Source organism: Lithobates pipiens, unplaced genomic scaffold (assembly GCF_037356315.1).
Source record: "Lithobates pipiens isolate NorthernLeopardFrog02 unplaced genomic scaffold, aLitPip1_a1.2 Scaffold_10, whole genome shotgun sequence".
NCBI lineage: Eukaryota > Metazoa > Chordata > Amphibia > Anura > Ranidae > Lithobates > Lithobates pipiens.
The window spans coordinates 163,354,583-163,367,767 of record NW_027507686.1 but is presented as its reverse complement, the minus strand read 5'-3'; the positions used below and the strand labels follow the sequence as shown (position 1 = coordinate 163,367,767).

General features: G+C 40.6%; 1 protein-coding gene across 2 annotated transcripts in view; it reads left to right on the top strand.

Moving 5' to 3' along the window:
- PHRF1 (PHD and ring finger domains 1) overlaps positions 1-13,185 on the top strand; it is a 94,505-nt gene extending 81,320 nt beyond the window's left edge. For both annotated transcript variants that reach the window (XM_077458946.1, XM_077458937.1), the window contains exons 17-20: positions 533-710; positions 1,579-1,634; positions 5,624-5,752; positions 12,512-13,185. In XM_077458946.1, the coding sequence (XP_077315072.1) occupies positions 533-710; positions 1,579-1,634; positions 5,624-5,752; positions 12,512-12,661 (513 nt within the window). In that variant the 3' untranslated portion in view covers positions 12,662-13,185. The remainder of the gene's footprint in view (positions 1-532; positions 711-1,578; positions 1,635-5,623; positions 5,753-12,511) is intronic.

The window sequence follows — 13,185 nt, the reverse complement described above, 5'->3', positions numbered from 1 at the left end:
GTATCTGCACTATACACCAGTGGTTCTGGATGCATAGTTAGCTATGGTATTTATTGCCTGAATTGCATGGCTCTGCCCATGGTCTTGAAATAAGAAATATTCCTATTTTTTTGGAATATGCTTTGAAGTGAGACCTATAAATACCTTCTGTTCTAGGAAGGCTGTACTGTGCTACACCTTATTCCGATTGTGCAAAGAGGCTTGTGCAATCCTCAGTGCAGAGCTTTCATAAAGCAGTCTACATGCATCTACAGTGTATCAAACTTTTTTTCTGCAATTATAAATGCTGCTGCTGTGCATCTAACAGAGAGCATGACAGAACTCTTTTATTTTTTTTATTTTTTTTATTTTTTTTTATTTACTCTGTATCTAAACACGCAGGTAAGATATCGCTGTGAGCTTCCAGGCAATGCTATAAGACTTAAGTTTTTATCTTTTGTTTTCTTAGCATTGCCTAACATCTGTCCTAATGTGTACAAATCCTAAGGATTGTACTTGAAGTCTGGCTAATATTTCTGTCCTGTTCTCACAGGTATTCCCACAGACCTTGCCTCCATTACCTCTCCCACCAATCTTTCCTCCCTATGCTCCTGTAAGTGAGCCCACAGCGCCATGTGTGGTTCAGAGCAGCCAAGCAGTCCTCAGCCAAACCCCAAAAGCTGGCAGTCTGGCTACAACTAATGAGCCGAAAATGCAAGCAGCAAGCACAGGTAAAAAATTTGGTGTCCAGTGGTTTCAGTTTCTTCACATTCGAACAGTTCCAAGGCATAACACAATGAAACGTGTAAATCCAGCACCAGTATGTCTTGGCATTAAAAATGTATATCTTTAATCCATCAAACGTGTTTTAGCCTCCTACATAGGCCTTTGTCATAATGATTATGACTGAGGCCTATGTAGGAGGCTGAAACTATTTTGCTGAATTAAAGATATCAGTTTTTAATACCAAGACATTCTGGTGCTGGATTTTAGACGTTCAGTACTACGCGAGTCCGGCCTCAGTTGTCTTGATCTCATCCTGAATGGATTTTGGGGTCCTTAACACTGACATCTTTTTAGTATGTTTATATTTTAATAACAAAAAGCAAGCCATCTGCTTATAATGCATGTAGACAGTTTATGCATGTCTTATTGCCTGAATGTATATGGAAGTGTCTCGTCCTTTCTGCCTGACAGGTAGGTTGGTAGTAATAAAATGCTTCATGCAGATATCTAAAAATGTGACCAAGTAACACACTCTGATCCTTGGGCAGTTGATCCCTGTCAGTAGGTAGTGATAATCTGTACTGAAATCAAATGTGCTTCATTTTACTACCTTTAAGCAATTGGATGCTGTTGCAGATTTACTGTTTTAGAATCTTGCTTTTTCCAAAAAGCTTGACAGGGATTTTATCTGAATCTACTTTGTCCGCTGTCCTGAAAGGGTACATTTTTTTATTTTATTTTTTGTTCTGCTTTTATATGCCAAACTTGAAGATTCTAAGGACAGTAATGTGTGGATTAAGTTCATTGTTTGATTAAAAATGTGTAAAAGGATGCTTGATTTATGATTTTGTTATGTTTTATATGGTCCTCTAGGTGAAGGGAAGGGAAAATCAAAATTGAAAAAAGGAGAGACGGTTAAAAATGAAGAGGTAAGATTTTGTGCACTGAGAGCCCGAGATGGCTGCTTACTGCCCCTACACAGCTCAGTGCTTCAGTGAGCGTGGGGTGAGGGGGAAGAGAGCTGCTGACTGACAGGCAGCAGCGCTCTGTTGGTGAGCTGAGAGAACCGAGCCGTCGGCGATGTTCGATCGCTCAGTTCTCCTTGCAGGGGGCAGATGCAGCATTGGACCAATGCTGCATCCACCTAGGTAAGTATGATTAGGGGATAAAAAAAACGTTACTTCTCTTTTTAAAAGGTGTCTAATGAAGGTACCTTTTGAACATGCTAATAAGTACTCAAGACTAAATTCCGGGACTTGCTAAAGCTGAGGTCCCAGTTTATCCACTTACAGACCGGACCATTTTGCTGGTCAAAGACAGACCACTTTTTGCGATTCGGCACTGCGTCGCTTTAACTGACAATTGTGCGGTCGTGCGACTTGGCTTCCAAACAAAATTGACATCCTTTTTTTCCCCACAAATAGAGCTTTCTTTTGGTGGTATTTGATCACCTCTGCGGTTTTTATTTTTTGCTCTATAAACAAAAATAGAGCGACAATTTTGAAAAAAACACATTATTTTTTACTTTTTGTTATAATAAATATCCCCCAAAAATATATAAAAAAACATTTTTTTTCCCTCAGTTTAGGCCGATACGTATTCTTCTACATATTTTTGGTAAAAAAAAAAATCACAATAAGCGATTGACTGGTTTGCGCAAAAGTTATAGCGTTTACAAAATAGGGATAGTTTTATGGCATATTTATTTATTTTTTTACTAGTAATGGCGGCGATCAGCGATTTTATTTTTTATTTTTATTGTGACTGCGACATTGTGGCAGACACATCGGACATTTTTGACACATTTTTGGGACCATTCACATTTATACAGCAATCACTACTATATAAAAGCAGTGATTCCTGTGTAAATGACACTGGCAGTGAAGGGGTTAACCAGGGGGTGGCAGTGTAGGGGTTAAGTGTTCCTAGGGGTGTGTTACTAACTGTGGGGGGCTGGGCTTTCATTTAGTGAACACTGATCTCTGCTCCAATCACATGGAGCAGAGATCAGTGTCACTAGTTGCTAGGCAGAACGGGGAAATTCTGTTTACAACGGCATTTCCTCCATTCAGCCGCCCCGTGAGACGATCGCGGGTATGCCCGCGGTGATCGAGTCCGCGGGACCCGCGACTGGACTCACAGGGGTCCTGACCGACACGCGATGGCAGGGCAGCATTGAAGATTGGACGTACCCGTACACCAATATGCCTGCCCGTGCCATTCTGCCGACGTACATCGGCGTGCGCTAGTCGGGAACCGGTTAGGTAGCAGTACCTGTCAGATAAAGCTAAATACAGCAGAACACATTTTGGGCTTCTCTCTGGCTATCTTCACTGTGTGGCCTGCACAGTATGGACTTTATAATTTCTTGTGAATTCACTACAGTGGAAGGCTTTCTAGTGGGTTGACTGGATGTGATAGACGTGACATTCAGACCACACATGTAGAAGGCACACTGGCCAACTTAAAGGTTTTAAAGGAGCACTCGAGGGGAAAAAAATTATTTTTTAAATCCTGAGTCACAAATGGTTAAATCTCAGGAGGTGTATGCCACAACCTGGATTGCTGATTTTTTTATTTCAGTTACAGCGTGCACAGAGTGTTGATAGTTCAGCTTTTGTGATCCCTCCGGTACTCAGACATGCGACTTGCAGCTATACATGTGGCACGTTGACAGGAGACTTGTGACCTATCCTAAACAGCAGCTGTCTTTTTCTTTGTTCACTCTTCCTGTCCTCTTGCCAAACATAGAGCACTTTGTATTCTGTGAACCCATTCACAAAATGCAAAGCATTCTGAGACTGGACAGTGAGGAAGATGGGCGAACACTGCGGCTGTAGGAGAGCTGCAAGTCAATTTACAGGCAGCAATCCAGGGGTTACAAAGAATTACCGCTCTAAGGTAATGACTTCTCCCAAAACAGCTGTCTCCACAATCCCACAGGGTGCTGGCTCTGTTTGCAACAGGAACTGAAGTAGAAAAGATGTAGCTGGATAGCCGCACTCCGAATTATTCAACTTTATTTCAAAAATATAATTAAAATCATAGCATCTAGGCTGGTAAACAGACTAACTGCACAGCCGCTGACATGTTTCACACCGAACACGGTGCTTAGTCATAGCTAATGAGCAGAATATACATACAGAGCTATATACACACACACACAAGCAATTAGACAAATGAATAAAATATGTGTATGACAAGATAGCAATTAAGGAAACGCCTGTGAACATCCAAAGTCTGAAGATTAGCATTTAAATGGATGAAAGGAAAAATACTTTTTCCCCTAAAATGCCAAAATCAAGCTGACACGTTGAAAGCATACATAATGGTAATAAATGAATGACATGATAAATCTTATCCTTAGGTGAAGAGGTATAGGTGTAACCTAAAAAAATATAAATAAAAAATGACATAAGTAAAAACATTTTTCATTTTGTATGTAAAAAAAGTTATATTTTTTTACATGCATTGGCAGACACACAAAAAAAGAAGAGAAAGAAACAAACTCTCAATGTGTGTGCATGCCAATACATGGGGCTCATTGAATGTCAAACCCACCAGAGAAAAACACACAAAAAATATTCCCTAAAAATGACACATCCCAAAAAAGGTTTCATAATAGAAAGATTGCAAATATCTCATTATTGGATGTGTCTACTTAGGTCTTCTCCTATGATACAATGCATAGATATCAAAAATAAAAGTAAATATAAATATAGGAATAGACCAAGTGAACGATCGATATCGAATGTTCTAAAACCAAGGGCAGGTTCAATGCGAATATCACTATACCGACAGGTATAAGAAGCTGATAAAAAAAATTCAATGAGCCCCATGTATTGGCATGCACACACATTGAGAGTTTGTTTCTTTCTCTCCTTTTTTTTTTTTTTTTTTTTTTTTTTTTGTCTGCCAATGCGTGTGAAAAAATATATAACATTTTTTTTACATACAAAATGAAAAATGTTTTTACTTATGTCATTTTTTATTTATATTTTTTTAGGTTACACCTATACCTCTTCACCTAAGGATAAGATTTATCATGTCATTCATTTATTACCATTATGTATGCTTTCAACGTGTCAGCTTGATTTTGGCGTTTTAGGGGAAAAAGTATTTTTCCTTTCATCCATTTAAATGCTAATCTTCAGACTTTGGATGTTCACAGGTGTTTCCTTAATTGCTATCTTGTCATACACATATTTTATTCATTTGTCTAATTGCTTGTGTGTGTGTGTATATAGCTCTGTATGTATATTCTGCTCATTAGCTATGACTAAGCACGGTGTTCGGTGTGAAACATGTCAGCGGCTGTGCAGTTAGTCTGTTTACCAGCCTAGATGCTATGATTTTAATTATATTTTTTAAATAAAGTTGAATAATTCGGAGTGCGGCTATCCAGCTACATCTTTTCTACTTCAGCAATCCAGGGGTTGGCATACACTTCAGTGTTTGTAACCCAGCAGATTTAATTTTTTTTTTTTTTTTGTTTACTGCATGCAATAAAAATATAGCCCTATAGACTACATAGAGCAGGGGTGTCCAAACTACGGCCCTCCAGCTGTTGCAGAACTACACATCCCATGAGGCATTGTAAAACTCTGACATTCAAAGACATGACTAGGCATGATGGGGATTGTAGTTCCTGAACAACTGGAGGGCCGTAGTTTGGACACCCCTGACATAGAGAAACAATTGCTATCTACTTTTGTAAGTGAGTACATAAGGCCCCATGTCAGTTATTTTGAAAAATTCTTAGTGCAAGTGGAATGGCCATATAAGAGAAAATACAGGGCTCATCCATGATAACACTGAGGAAACATTGAGGAAGCCAGAATGGTGCTTTGCATGATGCCAGTTTTCTTCTTCCCTAACATTTTTAAAAACAATTTTTTTTTTTTTTTTTTTTATCAAGTACATGAAGAAACTTCACATACAGGAACGAGCAGTCGAAGAGGTCAAGCTGGCCATCAAACCATTTTACCAGAAGAGGGAAATCACAAAGGATGAATACAAAGAGATCCTGCGGAAAGCAGTACAGAAGGTGGGTGAGGTTTGTAATGTATAACACACCACGATGATGAAGGCAACTGCCCTGTTCAGGTGACTCATTTTTTCCTTCCTTCCTTGTCCTGGTGTGTCTAGGACAAAGAAGTAAGGGAAAAATTCTTCAGACAGCAATACAGCTGAACAGGAAATTTTTTATTTTTTTAATTTTTATTTTTTTTATTGTACATCCCGGGAACAGAATCTTCATTACAATAAGGTTATGCCACTTGCTGGTGATTGGACACTGGCAAAAAAGACAGGAGATCCTTTCCTAGCCATAACCCCTCCCAGTTAGGCAAGGCTTCATTTTTTTTTGCTAGTTTCTTAGGTAATGATTTGGTCTGTGCAATCTAAATATACTGCTTGTGCCTAATGGTTCTCACAGGTAAAGGTGCCAATCCCTAATAGCAAATAATGAATAAACACTAAATAGAGGATTTGTGCTGGGATATCCTATCCTTAATTTTCTGCGTGGTCTCACCCACATAATATAATCCACATGTTAATTTTAAAATATAGATCACATTTATTATTATACAGATTTTATATTGCGCCGACAGTTTGCACAGCACTTAACTAAAGGCAGACATTACAGTTACATTACAATTTGGTACAAGAGGAATCGGAGGACCCTGCTCAGAGCTTACATTCTAAAAAGGAAGCGTCAATTTATACAAAAGGTAATAGCTGTGGGGGATGAGCTGATGGAGGAAGTAAAACAGTGTTAGAAGCAGGATGAGCTTCTTTAACCACTTCAGCCCAGGACCATTTTGCTGACTTAAGACCAGATCACTTTTTGCGATTTGGCACTGTGTCGCTTTGACAATGCGCAACCGTGCAACGTGGCTCCCAAACAAAGTTGACGTCTTTTTCCCCAGAAATAGAGCTTTCTTTTGGTGGTATTTGATTACCCCTGCGGTTTTTATTTTTTGCGCTATAAACAAAAATAGAGCGACAATTTTGAAAAAAAACGCATTATTTTTTACTTTTTGTTATAATAAATATCCCCCAAAAATATATAAAAAAAAATTTTCCCCTCAGTTTAGGCCGATGCGTATTCTTCCACATATTTTTGATAAATTACAATAAGCCATTGATTGGTTTGCACAAAAGTTATAGCGTTTACAAAATAGGGGATAGTTTTATGGCATCTTTATTCATTTTTTTTTTTTTTTTTTTTTACTAGTAATGACGGCGATCAGCGATTTTTTTATTGTGACTGCGACATTATGGTGGACACACCGGACATTTTTGACACATTTTTGGGACCATTGTCATTTATACAGCAATCACTGCTATACAAATGCAGTGATTCCTGTGTAAATGACACTGGCAGTGAAGGGGTTAACCAGTGGGTGGCAGTGTAGGGGTTAATTGTTCCTAGGGGCGTGTTACTAACTGTTGGGGGCTGGGCTTTCTTTTTAGTGAACACTGATCTCTGCTCCAATCCCATGGAGCAGAGATCAGCTTCACTTGTTGCTAGGCAGAACTGGGAGATGCTGTTTACAACGGCATCTCCCAGTTAAGCCGCCCCGTGAGACGATCGTGGGTATGCCTACAGCGATCGAGTCCGTGGCACCCGCGACCGGAGTCACGGGGGTCCCGACTGGCACGCAATCGGCAAATTTAAAGGGACATACAGGTACGCCCATTTGCCTGCCCGTGCCATTCTGCCAACGTACATCGGCGTGCGCCAGTCGGGAATTGGTTAAAGAGAAGTGTTTTCAGGGATCGTCTAAAGATGGCTACATTTGGGGACAGTCGGACAGATTGGGGTAGGAGGTTTCAAAGAATGGGAGGTGCTCTGGAGAAATCCTGGAGGGGAGCATAGGAGGAGGTGACAAGAGAGCTAGAGAGCAGGAGGTCTTGGGAGGACCGAAGAGAGCAGCTTGGTTGGCATTTTGGGACTAGGTTAGTGATGTAGCTGGGGAGTTATGGATGGCTTTGTAAATTGTTAGTACTTTGAATTTTATTGGGAGAGTGGAAGCCAGTGAAGGGGTTGTCAGAGAGGGCTGGAGGAGACCTGAATGGTTGGTAAGGTGGATGAGTCATGCAGCGCCATTCATTATGGACTGGAGGGGGGATAGTTTATGTAAAGGTAATCCAATGAGGGCGGAGTTGAAGTAGTCGAGACAAGAGATTAATCAGGGAGCGAATTAGAAGCTTGGTGGTGTCATTAGTTAAAAAGGAGCGTAGTCTGGAAATCTTGCGGAGGCTAAGGCGGCATGAATTGGACAGGGATTGTATGTGGGCCTGAAAGGACAGTTCAGAGTCTGTTACACCTAACACCCTGGCATGTGGGGACGGACTGATAGATGTGCCATTGATCTTGACAGAGAAGTCAGGGCAAGGGGCATGTGGGAGAGGAAATATTAGTAAGTAGTTTGTGAGCTTTCGGAGGGCAGTTTCTGTGGATTGCTGTGGCTAAATCCAGACTGAAGGGGATCAAGAAGGTTGTTCTCAATGAGGTGGTTGCCCAGTCAGTTGTAGACTAAACGTTCAAGGAGTTTGGAGGCAAAAAGGCATAAAAAGATGGGTCTTAGGTTGTTAAGATTGGTGAGGTCTAGTGAGGCCTTTTTTGGTATGGGAGTGACTAAGGCCGCGTACACACGGGCGGACTGTTCGCCCAACTTTGTCCGCTGAACAGTGTTTGGGCGGACAGTCCGCTCGTGTGTGGGCTTTCAGCGGACAGTTTCAGCGGACAGTTGGACGGACAAGGTTTTTCGGAATTTCCGAAAAACTGTCCGCTGAAACCTTGTTTCAGCGAACAGCCCGCTCGTGTGTAGGCTTGTTCGTCAAACAAAGTTGCGCGCATGCTCAGAAAGGATTTTCACGCCGAAAGCTATAATGCAGTGTATAGGACGTCGTATTTTTCGTCCCGTCGTACGTGCTGTTCACGTCATCGCGCACGGTTTCAGCAAACTGTTCGTTCGTCGTGTGTGGGCATGTCCGTCCATGCTAATTTTGAGCGGACTGTTTGCTGAAACTGTTGGACGGACAAAGTTGGGCGAACAGTCCGCGCGTGTGTACGCGGCCTAACGCATGTTTTAGAGGGTTGGGGAAGATGCCAGTAGAGAGTGGAGGAGGTTGAAGATATGAATTAAAGAGTATAGGATAGTCAGATTGTGACCGTAGTATTTAATAAGGAACAGGGGGCAGGAGGTTAGGTGGGTGTTAGAGAAAAGTTTAGTGACTATATAGTAGCTGGGTTAAGAGGGAAGTATTGATTGTGCAGGAGGACAAAGAGTTCAAAGTGAGTATCTGTAGAGCAGAGATCTTGAGACAAATTGCCTCAATCTTATTTTTGAAGTGATTAGCAATCTCCTGGGCAGTAAGTTTCTGTACATACATATGTACATTGACATATAAAAAGTCCTTTACCTACAAATGTGGGTACTCCCATCACTTTCTCACTTTGAAATTCTGACTTTGATAAGATGGTAATGGAGGGGTTTGAAACTCCTCAACATCAGTAAAAGCCTCCCAGAATTCTCCAGTGTTTAAGCACTGAATAAATCTGTGTAGAATCTGAATGATACTGGGGAAACAAATGGAATTCTCTTGTTCTGTCCGTATTGTCAACCTTCTCTCCTATTAGCTTGCAAGTCCTGCACTCAACTTTTCATGGGTTAATTGCTATCTGCAAGTCTGTTTTGCATCTCTAATAAACAGTCCTGTTTCACTGGCTCCTTACTGACTATGCCACTCACATGTGCCATCTGGCTGCAGGGTATAGATTTAAACACTGGCAGATGACAACTAGAGTAAAGCAGTAACTAGTTACTATCTGTTTAATGTATAACGTCACCCGCTGCTGCCCTTCGGAACTAGACAGACACATGTCTATGATCTATGCCTTTACTAAATCATTTTAAATGTGAGTAGTCCATGTGTGGACATAATTACATTTTATTATCATACAGTGAGCACTTGGATATTCTTCTTTTTATCATTTATGGTCTGGTGTCCGTATTGAGCTTTGAGGAGTCTGGAAAGGAGTATGTGATCCGTTTCAACCCAATGATTATTGGGATCTGCTTGCATGACTACCTGTTAGTTCAGGAGTCCATGCTTTAAGGTGAGCGTAGAAAATAAGACCGAAGGTGGAGGGACTGTCACCTGTTGTGGATTATATCACTGGTGAAGGTTTTCTGGGACCTGTTGTCCAACTCTCTGGACTTTCATTACTGCACTGAAAATACATTTTGGGACTTGTTGATCTATCAACTTTTTGGGCTGTTTTGTTTGCGCTGCACTTGTACCCTGATATTACATAATGTATAAATCAGTCTCCATTTTACTGTCCTGCAAATACACCTTACCATCTAAGAAGGGGACCGATTCATCACTGTACTGCATGTTAAACTGTAGTACCGGTATCAGATTATTTAAGTATGCATCAACTGCTTTTAAAGATTACATGTCTTCCCCCCCCCCCCCCCCTCCAAACATGGCAAAATTATCAGTAAATCTAAACTAAACCACGCCATGTGACAAAAACATTGGGTGTTCAAAAATTTAAGAATTTTCAACCGTGCACAGTAGCATATGGGGGGGAGGGGAGAGCAGACAAGTGAGCCCAGTGCTGCAAAAAGAACTTATCAAACCTAAAAATATATTTTCAAGAACAAACCTTAGTAAATTAGCAAATTGTATCTGTGCCTCACTATATAGAGCATAGGACCATAAAGGTTTCACTGGCATATATGCCCATCTCATGTTCTATTGATGTATGTAAGCTTGCTACATCCCAGGTAACTAAAACAGATTGTTGGGGTAATGTCACATTGCTCAGTTTAATCAAAAAATCATTAGTGTCTTTTAACCGCTTCCTGACCGCCTCACGCCGCTATACGTCGGCAGAAGGGCACGTGCAGGCAGAATCGCGTACCTGTACATTGCCCTTTAAGAGGCGGCAGGGGCGCGTGGGGGAAGCTCCATGAGTCGGGTTGCGGTCCCGCAGACTCTATCACCACGGGGATCCCCGCGAAGTAAACAAGCATCTCTCCGTTCTGCCTAGCAACAGTGTCACTGATCTCTGCTCCCTGTGATTGGACAGTTGGCAACACGTTCCTAGGACACATTCGACACCTACACTGTCGCCTAGTGGTTAACCCCTTCACTGCCAGTGTCATTTACACAGGAATCGCTGCATTTGTAATGCACTGATTGTATAAATGACAATGGTCCCAAAAATGTGTCAAAAATCTCTGTGTCTGCCATAATGTCGCAGTCACGATAAAAATCGCTGATCACCACCATTTAAAAAAATTTTTTTTATAAAAATGCCATAAAACTATCCCCTATTTTGTAAACGCTATGACTTTTCCGCAAACCAATCAATAATCGCTTATTGCGATTTTGGGGAAAAAAATATGTAGAATACCTATCGGCCTAAACTGAGGAAAACATTTTTTGTATCTATATTTTTGGGGGATATTTATTATAGCAAAAAGTAAAAAAATGCATTTTTTTTTCAAAATTGCTGCTCTTTGTTTATAGCGCAAAAAATAAAAATTGTTTGGGAGCCATGTCGCGCGACCGCGCAGTTTTCAGTTAAAGTGACGCAGTGCTTAATCGCAAAAAGTGCTCTGGTCAGGAAGGGGGTAAATAAGATTTTCCTTTTGCTAATAATGGAGAAATAATTTTATCAAGATAGATGGCCAAAGGAGCACATATAGAACCCCTCCCTGCCACAATAGGCCTGCCTGTTGGCACAGAGGTTTTCTTATGAATTTTAGGCACTGTATACAGACCCGGAACAATAGGATGAGGCTCAAGTAGGAAAGTAATCATTTTGTTATCAAGTAGACTATTTAAATGCAGTGTGAACTGCTCTTTCAATCTTCCTAGTCCTGAGGTACTTTAAAAATCTCCATAGGCGACGCACTAAATGCCTTTACAGGTTACCTGTTTAGTGTAAGACTGCTTTCACACTTCAGCGTTTTGACTCGCGGGTGGATTTGCCACAATTCTGCCCTAGATAGCAAAGCGCAATCACAATTAACCCATGAAAAGTTGAGAGTGCAGGACTTGGAAGCCAATAGGAAAGTAAGTTGACAATGTGAACAGAACAAGAGGATTCCTTTTGTTTCCCGTTATCATTCAGATGCTACAGATTTATTCAGTGGTTAAAAAACACTGTAGAATTCTGAGAAGCTTTTCCTGTTGAAGAATTTCAATCCCCTTCATTACAATCTTATAGAATGGGGTGGACTATTAGGTATATGGTTATCAAGTCAGAATTTCAAAGTGAGATGGTAGTGCCCACATTTGTAGGTTCTAGGAGGAATGGTTCCTTTCCCTGTCTATCTTGTGTACAATGCTCCAATATGATTAATGGTACTATTTACTCATCCCCAGTCAGGAAAATCTATTGATATTAAAGGATTTTTTACAAGTCAAAGTACATATGTGATCTAAATTTTAAAATGTCCATGTGGATTATATATGCATGAGACCACTCAGAAAATTGAGGATAGTCCTCTGAATATTAGCGGCTGTGTTTTAATTGCGTTGCATCTTATTTGATTATTTGGTGTTGCCAATTTCCAGTCCAGGAGAAATGTGCTATATAAAGAGTATATGTGAGCTTGACTTTCATGCCTGTTATACCCGATGAAGGATCCTTTTTTGGTTTTTCCTTATAAGGGAAGTATTACATCATTGTAATTGCATGTATTGTTTGTTAGCTGTTTACCCCCAATTGTATTGGTGGTGACTGATCAATGTATTTATCTTCTTCTTTTTTTAGATCTGCCACAGCAAGAGTGGAGAAATTAATCCAATCAAAGTGGTGAACCTAGTGAAAGGCTATGTGGACAAGTACAAGCATATTAGGAACAAGAGTAAGAAGTCGGGAGGAGTAGATGATCATGTCTTCGGGCAAGAGTCACCATTATGAAGAAAGTGTTGTCAGATTCAAAACCTAGACAGCGTAGATTGCTAGATGTCACAGTGGAAGACTTGTATAATAGGATGATTGTGGACACTGTCCTTTTTGTTTTCAATGATAAGCTCATCTTGGAATTTAATTTGCTGGTTTTGTTGCCATAAACTGCACACCAATCATCTGACAGTCATGTGACGCTTCACAGTGGCCCACCAATGTTCCAAGGCACTGAGGAGGTCCTGAGCGATGACTTTTCAACACTTTGGCATCAAAACTGGGATTACTGTGGAGGCCGTTGTCATTTCCCCTACAATTTCTCTGTGCTACAGAGGTGTATACAGAAGGAGGAATTTGTAACAACTATTTTTGATGGCTATGGATACACTTATTTTAATTGCCAAAGGAGGAACCGAGAAGGGGACCCAGTGCTTTATATTCAGAGCGATAGAAAAAAATGTTCTGGAATAAAGTTTTTGTCCTTTGACAAAGTAATATGTATAAAGGACAGTTTATAAATCAAATTTTAATTGTTTCAA